The 13,561-nt window shown below is 44.2% G+C and overlaps 6 protein-coding genes across 6 annotated transcripts; 3 read left to right on the top strand and 3 right to left on the bottom strand.

The window, feature by feature from the left end:
- The first annotated feature begins 75 nt into the window (after positions 1 to 75).
- LOC6557466 lies at positions 76 to 937 on the top strand. The gene is made up of 2 exons (XM_001983770.2): positions 76 to 238; positions 291 to 937. The coding sequence occupies exons 1-2, from the start codon at positions 166 to 168 to the stop codon at positions 836 to 838; spliced, it is 621 nt and encodes a 206-aa protein (XP_001983806.1). The 5' UTR covers positions 76 to 165; the 3' UTR covers positions 839 to 937.
- On the bottom strand, positions 836 to 3,081 carry LOC6557525 (putative serine protease K12H4.7). Its single transcript, XM_001983771.3, has 4 exons — positions 2,060 to 3,081; positions 1,751 to 1,889; positions 1,212 to 1,683; positions 836 to 1,142 (listed from the first exon to the last, which is right to left on the bottom strand). The coding sequence occupies exons 1-4, from the start codon at positions 2,845 to 2,847 to the stop codon at positions 1,009 to 1,011; spliced, it is 1,533 nt and encodes a 510-aa protein (XP_001983807.2). The 5' UTR covers positions 2,848 to 3,081; the 3' UTR covers positions 836 to 1,008.
- Positions 3,082 to 3,287: 206 nt separating this feature from the next.
- On the top strand, positions 3,288 to 5,899 carry LOC6557471 (cilia- and flagella-associated protein 52). The gene is made up of 5 exons (XM_001983772.2): positions 3,288 to 3,740; positions 3,794 to 4,325; positions 4,394 to 4,566; positions 4,635 to 4,864; positions 4,974 to 5,899. Exons 1-5 carry the CDS (start codon positions 3,316 to 3,318, stop codon positions 5,834 to 5,836), a joined length of 2,223 nt encoding a protein of 740 aa, XP_001983808.1. The 5' UTR covers positions 3,288 to 3,315; the 3' UTR covers positions 5,837 to 5,899.
- A 34-nt stretch (positions 5,900 to 5,933) lies between these two features.
- On the bottom strand, positions 5,934 to 7,542 carry LOC6557473 (stress response protein nst1). The gene is made up of 3 exons (XM_001983773.2): positions 7,347 to 7,542; positions 6,749 to 7,291; positions 5,934 to 6,685 (listed from the first exon to the last, which is right to left on the bottom strand). The coding sequence occupies exons 1-3, from the start codon at positions 7,462 to 7,464 to the stop codon at positions 6,024 to 6,026; spliced, it is 1,323 nt and encodes a 440-aa protein (XP_001983809.2). The 5' UTR covers positions 7,465 to 7,542; the 3' UTR covers positions 5,934 to 6,023.
- Positions 7,543 to 8,282: 740 nt separating this feature from the next.
- LOC6557464 (UDP-glucose 6-dehydrogenase) lies at positions 8,283 to 12,350 on the top strand. The gene is made up of 3 exons (XM_001983774.3): positions 8,283 to 8,609; positions 10,656 to 10,794; positions 10,852 to 12,350. Exons 1-3 carry the CDS (start codon positions 8,460 to 8,462, stop codon positions 11,991 to 11,993), a joined length of 1,431 nt encoding a protein of 476 aa, XP_001983810.1. The 5' UTR covers positions 8,283 to 8,459; the 3' UTR covers positions 11,994 to 12,350.
- LOC6557488 (SURF1-like protein) lies at positions 12,297 to 13,533 on the bottom strand. The gene is made up of 4 exons (XM_001983775.2): positions 13,257 to 13,533; positions 13,075 to 13,196; positions 12,821 to 13,015; positions 12,297 to 12,755 (listed from the first exon to the last, which is right to left on the bottom strand). The coding sequence occupies exons 1-4, from the start codon at positions 13,452 to 13,454 to the stop codon at positions 12,368 to 12,370; spliced, it is 903 nt and encodes a 300-aa protein (XP_001983811.1). The 5' UTR covers positions 13,455 to 13,533; the 3' UTR covers positions 12,297 to 12,367.
- Positions 13,534 to 13,561: the final 28 nt, after the last annotated feature.

The following is a 13,561-nucleotide window of genomic DNA, read 5'->3' as shown; positions in this document are numbered from 1 at the left end:
ATTGACAAGTGACTTTTCTTGCTGTCAACTTTTGTGGAAGTAGGTTGTGATTTTCTTTTTTATTCCTTCGTTCCTTCCAAAAATTATAATATATTTACGGACAACATTCAGGTATTTGAAGCTGTTCTTTCAGAAACACTGTGAAGAGGATCTGCTGAAAACACAATGCTGCGTTCCGCCATTTCGATCAGCTCTCGTGGCCAGCTGCCGGCATTTCTGATGTCCTCCAAGGGCGTTGGTAAGTGGAAGCAATTGAAATAATTGAATCGGTAAAGCTTACTCCATTATAGCGCAGAGCAAGTTACTCCATTCGTATTCGTACTCGCGACCTGTTGTGGTGCGCTTTGCCAGCAACGATAATAAAATCCAGGGTTCGAGCGGCATCATTGGCAACATCGCCTCATCGAAGAGCATTGGCAGTGATCCTTCATCTTGTGCGCAGTCGCAGACTACAGTTTTAGGCAGTGATTCTGACGTCGACAAGCTGGCTAAGAAAAATTCCGCCAAGTTGGATACAGCCGATGATTCAGTTGATAGGCCAAAACTAAACTCGATGAAGAGAGAGTCGGGCAAAAAATCAGGACCCGATAGCAAAACTGAGTCGGATAAACATTTAGACGACACCATGAAGCAGCTGCAGGCGGTGGCTGCCAGTCTGCCCAGCAAAGATCAGGTGGAGAAGTTCGTATTTCGCATTGTGGCCTTCATCTATGACATCGTCTACTTGACCGGCAATTGGACAATACGCTTTGTCAACGAGAATATACTCCAGAACGCCACCGTCAAGCACTACTGGAAGGTGTTCCACGACAAAATGGAAAAGGCCAAGAAGGACTAGGCACAAGCAACTCATGAGTAATATTAATGCACGAATGCGTAGCATTTCCAGATATAACAAACAAAGCAAATAAATCTTAAATTTCAAGATACACATTTATATATTTATATTGTTGTTGATTATTTCGCTTAGTTTGCACAATTGCATTTGTGTTGCGATTGTATTTGGTTTCATGTGAAGCTTGCAAAGCTGGCATAGCCGTCCAACAATTTGGCAAGAAATTTGAGTATCTTGTTGCGCGCCGCCTTTAGCTGCTCCGGATCGCTGTCCACCGGCTCGTACATGTTGGCGCAGTGTGCGGTGCCTGGAAAAGTTGACAAAACATGCATTAAGTTTCATAAGTATTGTTGTTTTTTTTTATTTTAACTCCAACCTTCAATGTAAATGGTGGGCGTCTTTGCATTTGGCGAGACGTAGAGACCCAGCGCATGCCACGGATCAATGGAGCCATGCACGTAAAGCACTTGGGTTGTGTCCGGCTTCAGAGCACCGTAGAACTTGTTCGTCGCCAGCACAGCCTGCTCAACGAAATTGGCGTCCATGCGCTCGGAGAAGATATCGGCGCATTGACGTACAAAAAAGTCAACGCCAAAGCGATCCCCAAACGTGTCCGACTTGTTATCCGACGTCTGATAGAAGCCAAATTCGTTGCACGTTTGATAGGTCCATTGACGCATGCCTTTGGCAACCTCCGAGTCCCACGATACGTTCTTCATATCAGCAATCATCTTGTCATACTTGTAATCCAGACACTTAGACTTGGACTGCTTCAACAGCATATCATTAACGGCCGCCAAGCGTGTCACAGGCGGACCAAGCTGTGTGTTCAGCATCACATCACATACCTGCAAAGGAGAAGGATTAGGAGGAGTATTTGCGAGTAGCTTAGTTTACTAGGTGGATGCTGAATACCTCATCGATGGTGATGTTGGCATGCGGACTATTGTCCTTGTTGTATTGCACAACGCCAGCAAAGTTGCCAGCGAGGTTCTCGAACAGATTCGCAATGTCCAATGGAGTCTCAATCGAGTCTTTTAGGGGCGTGCAGGTTCTAAGCGATAAGAGTCAGCAATTAGTTTCAACTAAGCTACAAACTCATATTCTATTTTCTATAAGTTGTGATTAAAAATATGTAATATATAAAAAGGCTAATCTAATGTAAAATATGAACTGATAATATTATTGCAGTGTTGTTATTATTATTATTATTTGGCGACATACTTGAATTTTTCATCGAGATTACGCTGACCAATCATGTGCTTGAGCAGTATCTCGACCTGGGCAAAGCTGCGCGTCACAGCCTCCACGCAATCCGGCTTGTAGCTGGCCAGCGATGCCTTGACCACCTCAAAGTACTGCCGGAAATCGACCTCGGCCAGCAGTGGGCCACTTGAGCTGATGGCGCCATCGATTAAATCGGGATACTTCTCGCGCGCCCAGGCAGCCAACGAACCCGGATAGGAGCCACCAAAAGCGATCCATTTCTGAGTCGCCTTCATATTGTATTTGGACTTCATCGCACTCACAAAGTTGGCCAAATCGGCCAGTGCCTGCTCCGAGCTGAGATAGGCTAGGTTGCTAGTGGAGAGATCACCAGTCGGATGACTCTTGCCATAGAAACGATGCTCCAGCTGAATGCAGAGTGCACCAAAGTGCTCAGCATAGTGGATCCAGGCGCCTTCGTTCATCCATTTCTTGGTCGCCTCCCCCTCGCCGCCAATCATGATGAAGACAGGCGCATTACTGTCGTTGACATAGTGTTGATCGTTGATAAAGTAACGCTGCTGCCAAGTTTGCCTATTGTCTGCCTTAAAGTGATCCAAACGCTGCTCGAACCACAATTCCTCCACATCCAGAGAACGCTGCAGACTCAAAACCTTACTCGGCTCTCCAAGGAATCCATTCACATGGCGTCCACGTCGAAAGTTCAAACTGCTACACTGCGCAATAATTGCGAGCAGCAAAAGCACATAAAATGTTTCCTTTGGGTTCATTGGAATTTGCCGCATTTTCCAGTTATAATAAGAATCTGTCTTCTTCTTGTTGTGTCGGTTGTTTTGCTGTTATTGCTGGGGTCAAGTGAGCTGTTATTTGATTAGCTCGAGAGCCGTTTGTTCGAATAACTGTAAAAATGGCACAAGAATGCAACTTATATATGTTCTATTTATGTGCTAATGCCTATGTATGCGGGTTCGTACTTCGCATATTATTCTTTCAGCTTTTGTTATTGCTTTTTGCTCTTACACATGCCGGCTGTCCAGTAGCGTTGCCACCCAGTTACAAATATTGAGAGAGTTGCACTCTCTTTCCAAAATATGAGCGATGCGGCACTGCCAACTTGTTTGGAAACGGCTTCCAGGCAACGGTTGCTTAATTTTCAAACAATCAAATAGGCAGTTGCTTTTCGCATTGTCAGCTTGGCCGGTGAATCGTACAAAAAAAACACATTAAAACATTTATTATATATATATTTTACAATGGAGAATCCGATCAAGGAATGCAAACAGCTGCAACCACGCGCAATTTTCGGCATCAATGGCAAGGTGGAGAACGGAGTACGCCAACATCCCATTACCGGAGCAGCAATCTTTCCACTGGGCAATAAGATTGCCATTGCCGATTTGAAGAAGAACACACAAGAATTTGTGGCCGGGCACACAAACAGTATCTCCTGCCTGGACGTGAGCAAGAGCGGCAAATATATCGCCTCCGGTCAGATCAATCATATGGGATTCCGTGGCTATGTCATTGTCTGGGACTATGAGACACGCAAGGAGATCGGTCGTCATGATCTGCACAAGGTGAAGGTGCAGGCCATTTGCTTTACGGCCGAGGACCGCTTTGTCATCAGCATTGGTGGCAAGGACGACGGCTCCGTGATTGTGCTCGATATGCAAACATTGTAAATATGAACCGAAATCCAATCCGAATCAATTGCTAATCTCCTGTTTGCAGCTCGCCCATTTGTCGCCAGCCCGCCTCGCGTGCCATCTCGGGAAATGCACTCACTGTGCGTCCACTGCACAATAATCCATTCTTCTTTGTCACAGCTGGGGATCGTCATCTGCGGTTGTGGAGCATCCTGCGCGAGCAGAAGAAACTGTATGTCCAGGACGTTCAGCTGGCCAGCAAATCGAGGCTGTTCTACTGCGCCCGCATCGACAAGAAGGATGAGTTCGCCTACCTTGGCACCGGCACCGGCGACATTATTAAGATCACGCTTAACTGCTGTGACAAGGATAATGTTACACATCCGGGCTCGTCGAGTGGCATCCTGGGCGCATTTGGCACCCACAATCCGAGGAAGCCAATGGGTCGCGACTGCAACCGCTATGTGAATGGAGTGCGTGCTTTGTATGTGCTGGAGGAGGGTCGTCTCTTAATTGGCGCCGGCGATGGCGAGGTGCAGCTTGTGGAGGAACGCACCGATGTGCCACTGATTAGCTTTCGAGATTACCCGGGACCCACCTGGCCCTACTTGCGCACGGTAATTTGTATTTCTCAATTGTACTTCTCATACAGACTCCTTACAGTCCCTTCCCCTACCTTGTTCAGGTAAAGAGCACTCGAGTTTCGGGTCGCATTTCGTCCTTTGTGCGCTCCACGCCGGAGAAGTTTTACATCTGCACGGACACCAATGAGATTTATACGCTTAATATACATAGCTGGGTGCTGAAGCTGTTGCGCACTTGTCACGCCAAAGCAGTCTACTTTATTACATTCCCCAAGTAGGTCAAGATTGTGATCTTGTCTCATTCCCCCATCCTTTCACTTGCACTCTGTCATTGGTTTTCAGGAATTATGCGGCTGTCTTTGCCACTGCTGGACACGAGAGCATTCGCATCTGGTCCTCGTCACGCAAGCAGGAGCTGTTGCGCATCATGGTCTACAATTTTAACTGTGCTGCGGTTCGCTTCTCACAGGATGGCACCAGCATTGTCTCGGTGTGGAACGATGGCATCATACGCGCCTTTACGCCCATCACCGGGCGTCTCATCTACGCCATTCCCAATGCTCATAATAAGGGTAAGACTTGCAACCTTTAAGGATACTCTTTAATATGTACTGCAAAGGATTTTATACCTTCGACGAATCTTCTTTGTTGTTGTTAATCCATCTTGAATCTCAATTTCAGGCTGCAGTGCCTTGGCAGTGGCATCAACTGGACGCTTCATCGTCACTGGCGGCATTGAGGGTCAAGTGCGTGTTTGGAAAATAGAACCGTATCGCCAGGATCTGGTCGGTGTGCTCAAGGATCATTCGGGGCCCATAACATCGCTGTGCATCAATAATCTGGACACCGAAGTGATATCCGCTTGCACAGATGGCTCCTGTGTCATTTGGGATATCAATCGGATGACCCGCAAGCAGGTCGTCACTGCCAATACACAGTTCATGTCTGTCCTGTATTTCCCAACAGGAGTCCAGATCTTAACCTGTGGCTCCGATGGCAGAATCATCTACTGGATGGTGTACAATGGTGCATTATTACGCGAACTGATCGCCTCGAAGAAGTCCTCAGTAAATTGTTTGTCCATGAATGCCACCGGTGACTATTTTGTTAGCGTTGGCAGCGATCTGCACGTGAAGCTGTGGGATTACAACAGCGGCGATGTAGTTGGTATTGGATCCGAGCATGCATCGTCCGTGATTAGTGCTGCGTATAGTCCATGTGGTAAGATGTTTGTCACTGGCAGCACGGATGGCTCACTGATTATTTGGGATGTGCCCGAGGATTATTGGGGCTCGCAGAATACTGGTGATAGACCAACCTACACCTTGCCCAAGGCTCAGCCCAAGGGCAAGGTTGTTCAGTCGCGTGTCGACTCCGGCACACGTCTCAAGCCCAGTCCGGGTGAAAATGTCAACGATCTGCTGAAGGCAACGCCAAAGGACGACATCTGCTGTGTCGAGTGTCCGCCGTGCGGCAAGAAGGAAACCAAGGGCGGCGATATTTTCGCTGAGTGTAAGATTGTCCCGGATATAACCAAGTGTTAGATATCCATTTTCTCAATTTACGTTAAGAAACTTGATTCAAGCAATAAAGAATTTGTTCTACAAATAAAAGGTGTTTTTCTCAAAAAAAGTACAAAAATTGCCAGCTAATTTCGAGATTTATTTTCAAATTATCTTTCACACAATTTTAATACGAGACGTTGCCGTTTTCAATAATTTGTCTACATTTTTAGCCTTTTGCTCGCGCAGCCTTTTTAGCCTCTTCCTCTTGACGCTTGAGCTCCTTTTCGGACTCGGCGCGTATCCTTTTTTCCTCTTTCTCGGCCTCAGCCTGTTGCTTCTTAGCCTCGGCCGCCAGCCTCTTTGCCTCTTTGTCAACCTCGGCCTGTTGCTTTTTAATCTCCTTTTCAGCCTCGGCCTGTTGCTTCTTAGCCTCTTTCTCAGCTTCGGCCTGCTGCCTTTTCTGTTCCTTCTCGGCCTGTGCCTGCTGCTTCTTGGCCTCTTTCTCAGCTGCTGCCGCCGCTTTCTTGGCTTCAGCCACTCGTTTATCATTCATTTTTTTCCATTCCTTGTGTACAGTGCTGAATTCCTTTAGACGCTGCTCCTGTTCCTTGGCCGTTTCGGGTGTCTTGCCAGCGGCTTCCACGTCGATTTCATCCTCATAGCCATCTGGGGGAAGGGCATTCCAATAACTATTATGGAATCTACTATGGTTGCCATCGCCCCAGAAAAATGGTTTCGTACGCTGGTACATGTGCGGATAGGCCTTAAACTCGGGCCTCTCTCCCTCGCCACGTGTGGTAAAGACGAGAATCGTTAGAATGGCCACAATTGGCAGCACACCCATCAACGTGATATTCTTCCACTTCTTTGAATCCTTGAACGAGGGTGCTGTGTGGTTAATAATGTATTATTATTGATATCATTTTTACACAATTTAAATTATTGCCTTACCTGGTCGAGGACAAGGGGTACACGGATCCTTTGAACCGCCACCGGATTCCTTGTTTCCTTTTTGGCAACCTTTTGATTTGTTCAATTCTTCGCGCTTGAGAATCAGTTTTTCGCAGAGCGCCTTTTGCGCGTCTTGCAGCGGAGGTTTGGGTGGGGTTGGTTTCTTACATTGGGAGCCACCTCTGATCACCATTTCATCGTTCTGCTTGCTTTCAGGTGCCTCCTTCTTCTTACAGTCAGGTTTTGCCTTCGTTCCTTCAGCTGCCTCCTTCTTTTTGCAGTCAGGTGCAGCCTTTACTTCGAGTGCCATCTTGCATTGAGGTGGCGCCTTCTTTTCTTCAGGTGCCTCCTTCTTTTTACAGTCAGGAGTCTTTTCTTCAGGCGCCTCCTTCTTTTTGCATTCTGGTGCAGCCTTTACTTCGAGGTTCTTCTTGCATTCAGATGCAGCCTTATTTACTTCAGGTGTTTCCTGCTTTTTGCATTGATTCTCATTTTTTGCATCAGTTTTAGGCTGGTTTTTGCAAGCGGGTTTTGTGTTTTCAGCTGTAGGCGTAAATAGATTTAATTTTTCTTTTAAATGGTTGTAAATATATTGTACTTGAACTGCACGGATTCTTGGTTTTATCACACATAAACCGAAAGCTCCCACTGAATATTGATGGAAATAATTGATACGGCAGCTGTGTGCATTTTGAGTAATTTAATAATTGAAGCATGGCTTTAGCGACGATAATTTTGAGCAGACCAAATTTTGAAAATAAGTCCTGGTAACCAAAGCTTACAGAATTGAAATAAAAACTAAAGAACCCCAGACGGTTTTCACAAAGGTTGTTTCGAAAGTAGGTATAGGTAGCTTGTGCTCTAACATTTATTATAATTTTATTTTAATTCGTATGTCCATGTAGAGGTTGTACTCAATTCATTTCAATTCATTATATATTCTGCATTTGAGTTTTTTTTCCATTTATTTTTCAAATTTCCCGCCAAATCTTTTCTGAACAGAACACAGCTAACAGAATCGATCTGCGTACTGTGCCTCAGGCCGCTAACATTATTCTTATTCTTGATAAACTGTAAGCGACGGCTGCTAGTTAACAGACATAGCTGCTGTTGTTTACATATTTCAGTAAGTAGCTTGTTAACATATTTATGTAGGAATAACATGTACGAATTTTAACAGCACATTTTACTATAAAAATATTAATTCAATACCCTAGACCCGATAGCGAAATAAGGTATATCAAATCAATTGTGAAATTTTTGGTAGGCAAAGGCAACGCTTAGGTATTTTATTTAAGTTAGTATTTACATAGCCTCATTCAAGAAAATTCTACAGCTTATTAGCTCTTGAATAAGTCATATCTTTCTAATTAAACTGTTTGAACATACTTAATATAAATAAAAAGGAAGCATGAACATATATGTATCAAATGTCACAGTCAGTTAAAATTAAATGAGTAAAGGGTATATTGAAAGCTATCATCACGTCCGTTCACAATTGTGTTTAACAGTCTGATTGGACAGTTTTGTTAACAGATGTTATTCGGACGCCGTGGTGGAAGCATTAAACATTTAAGTGCATATGTTTGTTGTTTGAAAAAGTAGTTGAGCGCTATTCGACGGAGGTAGCTGTGTGCAAACTCGGACGTTATTTAATAATAATAAATTGTGTGTGTGTGTCCGTGTGTAAATCGATCGATCGAAAACAACAATGAAGGTCTGTTGCATTGGCGCTGGTTATGTTGGCGGCCCAACGTGTGCCGTAATGGCGCTCAAGTGTCCAGATATTACCATAACACTGGTCGATAAAAGTGCCGAAAGAATCGCCCAATGGAATTCGGAGAAATTGCCCATTTATGAGGTTTGTTGTAGTCAAATAGTTGCTGGGCGGATGGTCGGATCGTGTTTCAACAGAGAGTGTGTTGAGCAAAATATATTGCACGACCCGTGCATGTGTGTGTGTGATGCGTGTGTGTATGCATTTAAATAATGCCTATGCGTGTGCGACTCTGCCTGCGTATGTTGGGCTTGAGATTTCACGCGCTGTGTGCTAAATAGAAATAGAAAAGACGCGAATAATCCTAAGCAATCAGAAGTACAGATACGAATACCAAAAAAATACGTCGATGAACTCCTCTTATTGCCCATGTTTCAAGTAGCCCGTCTCTCAATCGTTAAATACACGAATATCTTGAAACCAGTTCCCCATCGACTGCTGCTGACTGATTCAAACTGATTTGTATACAAAGCGCACCCTTTTTTGGTGTTGTTATTGTTGTTGTTGCGCCCAAACAAACAGCAGAGTGCGTGTTAAGCGTAATCGTAGCTAACAGGGAAGGAGGCATGAATGGAGAGAAGAGAATGGGCGAGAAGAGAGAGAGCGAGAGAGCACATGATCTTCACAAATGGTGAATGCAGTCACAAATTGTAGGTGCTCGTCGCAATTTTTGGGATTTAACAAGGTGATTGGTCAGTGGTTTGTCAGCGCAGAGGTGAAACCCAATAAAACAAACACAAAAAAACTCATTACTCATTCATAATAAAAAACAATTGTTTGCATTTACACTAGCTAACAAGATTAACTTGGCAATTCGCTTTTGACCTAATTGGCCGCTAAAACTTACACTTTACACATTATTTCTCCATTCTCCATTCTCTATTCTTTATTAGTTGTCGCATTTCCTTCTTTTTATGATATTCTCCACTTTGGTTTCCGCTCGCATTTCACTTAACTAATAAAATCCTTATCAGCGCTGGCCACATAATGTCTTGTGAGGCAGATAAGCAGCTAGCAGCAGCAGCAATATGCTAGGCCTGCTATCAGTCAGTCCAACGCTGGATAATGTCAAATTTATATATTTATACATATATAGTGGAATTTTTTTCAACTATTAGAACGGGTTGCGTACACGTTAAATATCACAAGTAATCACTTATTATATATATATATACAACATTCCGAGAATTATTATCTGGTCATTAGGCCAAGGAGCCATACATGATTATCTTGTATTGCCGCTTCGTTGAGACTTCATCATAATGCAATAATTTTAAAACTGAACAACAACAACAAGGAGAATAGATATAATGCTGACATTGACATCGACTGCAGTTTCTTTACCCAGGTGCCACTTTTGTTGCTGTTTTTTTTTTTGTGTTCATCTAAGTTGTAAATTTTGTAATTGCTTTTCGTGTTTTGTTTATCAGCAGAGACGAGTCTTCGCTTGAATATAATTGTATTTACCAATTGCATTCCTACTCGGTCTAACTGACTGCAAAATGCTGTTTCTGCATAAATTACTATGAGTTGACTTCCTCTGTGATGTCGGCGTTTATGCTAGTACAGTAATCGCTCGCATAGAAGGCAGTTATCCGGATATAATTGTCACTCGGCTTTATTTAATTTCAATTCGACTTATCATATTGCTCTAGGGAAATTATTTGTATTTTATATTATACATTACAATCATTGAAATAATTAAAAAAAAACAAAAACGATGAAATTGCATCGAATTGGAATTTTGCAGCAATATAAATCAACCTTATTTTGGTGCATTATTCTTCAAATAAAGTATAAAGTATCATATGAATTTCATGCATTTATTTCATTGTTATCTGCTGTTTATTTTAAGAATTGAATACATTAACAAGTAAACAGTTATAAATACATTTTTATATTATTTTTAAAATCTGCGCTTTGTTTTTACCATAAAAAGTTTAGCTAAGAAAGCAAGATAAAGTAGGTGACAGCTGGCGGCTAGATACGGTTTCTACACGCTTCCTCAATACAATGGAGCGTCAGCAATCTTATCTTTCAACAACGTGATTCAAGCTTAATATATAAGTATCTCAATATATAATTATCTGCATAATTTTGTTAAGAAACGTGTCTCTTAATGCTTTGCAGCCCGGTCTGGATGAGGTGGTGAAGAAGTGTCGCAATGTGAACCTGTTCTTCTCCACGGACATAACAACTGCCATTAAGGAGGCTGATCTGATCTTTATATCGGTGAATACGCCAACGAAAACCTGTGGCAGTGGCAAGGGTAAGTCCTGAATATGCCACCAAAATGATCAACATATTAAACAACATTGTATTCAAGGTCGAGCTGCGGATCTGAAGTATGTGGAGAGTGCGGCGCGGATGATTGCTGAGATCGCGCAGTCCAATAAAATTGTGGTCGAGAAGAGCACGGTGCCGGTTCGGGCTGCAGAGAGCATAATGCACATATTGCGTGCAAATCAGAAGCCTGGCATCCACTACGATATCCTGTCGAATCCCGAATTCTTGGCCGAGGGCACCGCCATCAACGATTTGCTGAATGCAGATCGTGTTTTAATTGGGGGCGAGGAGACGCCCGAGGGCCATCAGGCCGTGGAGAAGCTATCGTGGATCTACGAGCACTGGATACCAAAGAAGCACATACTCACAACCAACACGTGGAGCAGCGAGCTCTCCAAGCTGGCAGCCAATGCATTCTTAGCGCAGCGCATCTCAAGCATCAACTCCTTGTCGGCGGTGTGCGAAGCAACCGGCGCCGATGTCTCCGAGGTGGCACGTGCTGTCGGCCTGGACTCGCGCATTGGCTCCAAGTTTCTGCAGGCGTCGGTGGGCTTTGGCGGTAGCTGCTTCCAGAAGGACATACTGAATTTGATCTACATATGCGAAAACCTCAATTTGCCTGAAGTGGCTGCGTATTGGCAGCAGGTCATCGACATGAACGACTACCAGAAGCGTCGCTTCTCCCAGAAGATCATCGAGAGTCTCTTCAATACGGTGTCGGACAAGCGCATTGCCATCCTAGGATTCGCCTTCAAGAAGAATACGGGCGATACACGCGAAACGGCGGCGATTACCGTCTGCCAGACGCTGTTGGAGGAGGGCGCCAAGTTGGACATTTATGATCCGAAAGTGGAGCCGGAGCAGATTATCGACGACCTAACGCATCCCAGCGTGACGGAATCTCCCGAAAATGTGAAGAAGGCCGTGCAAATACACAGCGATCCGTACAGCGCTGTGCGTGCCACGCACGCTTTGGTCCTCTGCACGGAATGGGATGAGTTTGTGGACCTGGACTATCAGCGCATCTATCAGTCGATGATGAAGCCGGCATACATCTTTGACGGACGTAAGATACTCGATCACGAACGATTGCTGCAGATTGGCTTCCATGTGCAGACGATTGGTAAAAAGTATCAGAGGGCTGGATTGTTGCGCTCGTGGGGCATTGTGCCGCAGCTGTAGGGCCAAGTGGGGCGTGGCATTTAAGACTTAAAGCTGTCGAAACATTTTGCAGTATTTACAAAGACTAACTGTGTAAATAATGCTTTTATGTTTGATTATTTTTTATATAAATAGTTCAAGTATTCACCTAGATACTGCTAAGTATTCCTATTTCTACAATTCCTACAACCAAATGTCGATTCCAGATGCAATATAAATATTAACTTTACCGTTGCAAACGGACAAAACCCAAGTGGTACCACAACTACTTACAGGATATTCAATTCTGTACCATTTGATCATTAACGAAAACAAAACAAAAAATGCATTTACTCAAGCATGTAAATTTTATAAAATAAACATTTATAACTCATAATATGAACAATGTATTTCTATCAAAATGGTATTCGTTTAACAATCTGTCGATACCAAAGAAATGAGGTGGCTGCCGATAAGCTAAACCAGGTAACCAAATACGACATGTGATCGTTGCGCAGTGTGACACGCGTCTGTCCGCCTACAGGACTATTGTCGGCGACTGCTTTGGGATCGTAGACGGCATCTAGGAAGACGGCAGCTGCTCCACTGCTCGCACACATCTTGGGCAAATCCCGATAAAGATAAACTTTGCCCTCTTTGTGATCGGGCGTAAACTGGGGACGACTCTCGCCTTTCCGTACAACTGCTGTCAGCTCCACTTCCTTTGGAGATTGACCCATTGCGCGTGTCTCCTTGTCCATGTGCTTGCGCGATATCCAGCCTCGATTTACGAGCACAATGTCACTAGTTCAAAGTTGGAACAAGAGTTGGCAATTAAGAGAACGTGTCTGGAATGCATCACAACTCACTCCCTGTCCGACAGCTGGAATGGTGTGACGACGAGAAAGCCATTGCCGGTATCGCGCTGCGAGAAGAGACCACCTTGCGTCTCGACGCCATCTGGTCGGATGAGGGAGCGTGGTCCCATCAACATTTCCTTGTCGTGCAGAAAACGTCCTCGCAACTTGACCAAACGGTATTCCATGTGCGACAAATGACTTAAGCTGCATGAGATCAAATTATTGACAAATGCATAGAGCAGAACAACTTGGAGTTGGCATACTCATCGGGCAGTTCCGTTGGCGCCATGTGCAGTTGCTCAGCTAAGTCCTTAATTAGCTGCTCCTTCCAGATCTTACGCTTCACCTGCCAAACACCCAGACCAAATGTTGTGGCGGGTATGAGCTACAAGTTGGGAGACATTCAGTAATTGTTCTATGTGATTTTATATGTTATGCAACTCACAAGCAGAAACCAACCCAGCGCTGTGATCTTCTCCTTATCCTTAGCCCCAGTTGGAATGCTTGTTGTCCAGTCTACTTTTTGATGCTGTTGTGTCATCTTTCTAGTCACGAGTTGCAGCCGGGGCATCTTGTTGGTGCTGTGGGGCAGGCGTAGCAGTGCAAAGGATTGTTTGCACATTTGGGCACTTAAACGCAGCATAATTAACGGTTTTTTTTTATTTTTCCGGTAACAAGAAAAACAAATATACAATTATGTTCACCGTTCGGTAATTCTGTTAACACTGAGCAGCTCTGTTAAATCAGCTG

This window comes from Drosophila grimshawi, unplaced genomic scaffold (genome assembly GCF_018153295.1).
Source record: "Drosophila grimshawi isolate 15287-2541.00 unplaced genomic scaffold, ASM1815329v1 contig_44, whole genome shotgun sequence".
Lineage (NCBI taxonomy): Eukaryota > Metazoa > Arthropoda > Insecta > Diptera > Drosophilidae > Drosophila > Drosophila grimshawi.
Note: the sequence above shows the minus strand (reverse complement) of the source record. Positions and strands in the feature narration are given on the sequence as shown.

Excerpts from the sequence above, each read along its gene's own strand:
- LOC6557466 (XM_001983770.2), top strand. The coding sequence starts at position 166 with ATGCTGCGTTCCGCCATTTCGATCAGCTCTCGTGGCCAGCTGCCGGCA. Across the intron at positions 239-290 it reads GATGTCCTCCAAGGGCGTTG|CGCAGAGCAAGTTACTCCAT; the intron begins GTAAGTGGAAGC and ends ACTCCATTATAG.
- LOC6557525 (XM_001983771.3), bottom strand. The coding sequence starts at position 2,847 with ATGCGGCAAATTCCAATGAACCCAAAGGAAACATTTTATGTGCTTTTG. Across the intron at positions 1,890-2,059 it reads AATCTCGATGAAAAATTCAA|AACCTGCACGCCCCTAAAAG; the intron begins GTATGTCGCCAA and ends CTTATCGCTTAG. Across the intron at positions 1,684-1,750 it reads CCAACATCACCATCGATGAG|GTATGTGATGTGATGCTGAA; the intron begins GTATTCAGCATC and ends TCTCCTTTGCAG.
- LOC6557471 (XM_001983772.2), top strand. The coding sequence starts at position 3,316 with ATGGAGAATCCGATCAAGGAATGCAAACAGCTGCAACCACGCGCAATT. Across the intron at positions 4,567-4,634 it reads TACTTTATTACATTCCCCAA|GAATTATGCGGCTGTCTTTG; the intron begins GTAGGTCAAGAT and ends ATTGGTTTTCAG. Across the intron at positions 4,865-4,973 it reads TCCCAATGCTCATAATAAGG|GCTGCAGTGCCTTGGCAGTG; the intron begins GTAAGACTTGCA and ends TCTCAATTTCAG.
- LOC6557473 (XM_001983773.2), bottom strand. The coding sequence starts at position 7,464 with ATGCTTCAATTATTAAATTACTCAAAATGCACACAGCTGCCGTATCAA. Across the intron at positions 7,292-7,346 it reads CAAGAATCCGTGCAGTTCAA|CTGAAAACACAAAACCCGCT; the intron begins GTACAATATATT and ends TTACGCCTACAG. Across the intron at positions 6,686-6,748 it reads TACCCCTTGTCCTCGACCAG|CACCCTCGTTCAAGGATTCA; the intron begins GTAAGGCAATAA and ends TTAACCACACAG.
- LOC6557464 (XM_001983774.3), top strand. The coding sequence starts at position 8,460 with ATGAAGGTCTGTTGCATTGGCGCTGGTTATGTTGGCGGCCCAACGTGT. Across the intron at positions 8,610-10,655 it reads AGAAATTGCCCATTTATGAG|CCCGGTCTGGATGAGGTGGT; the intron begins GTTTGTTGTAGT and ends AATGCTTTGCAG. Across the intron at positions 10,795-10,851 it reads AACCTGTGGCAGTGGCAAGG|GTCGAGCTGCGGATCTGAAG; the intron begins GTAAGTCCTGAA and ends ATTGTATTCAAG.
- LOC6557488 (XM_001983775.2), bottom strand. The coding sequence starts at position 13,454 with ATGCTGCGTTTAAGTGCCCAAATGTGCAAACAATCCTTTGCACTGCTA. Across the intron at positions 13,016-13,074 it reads CCAACGGAACTGCCCGATGA|CTTAAGTCATTTGTCGCACA; the intron begins GTATGCCAACTC and ends GATCTCATGCAG. Across the intron at positions 12,756-12,820 it reads TTCCAGCTGTCGGACAGGGA|TGACATTGTGCTCGTAAATC; the intron begins GTGAGTTGTGAT and ends ACTTTGAACTAG.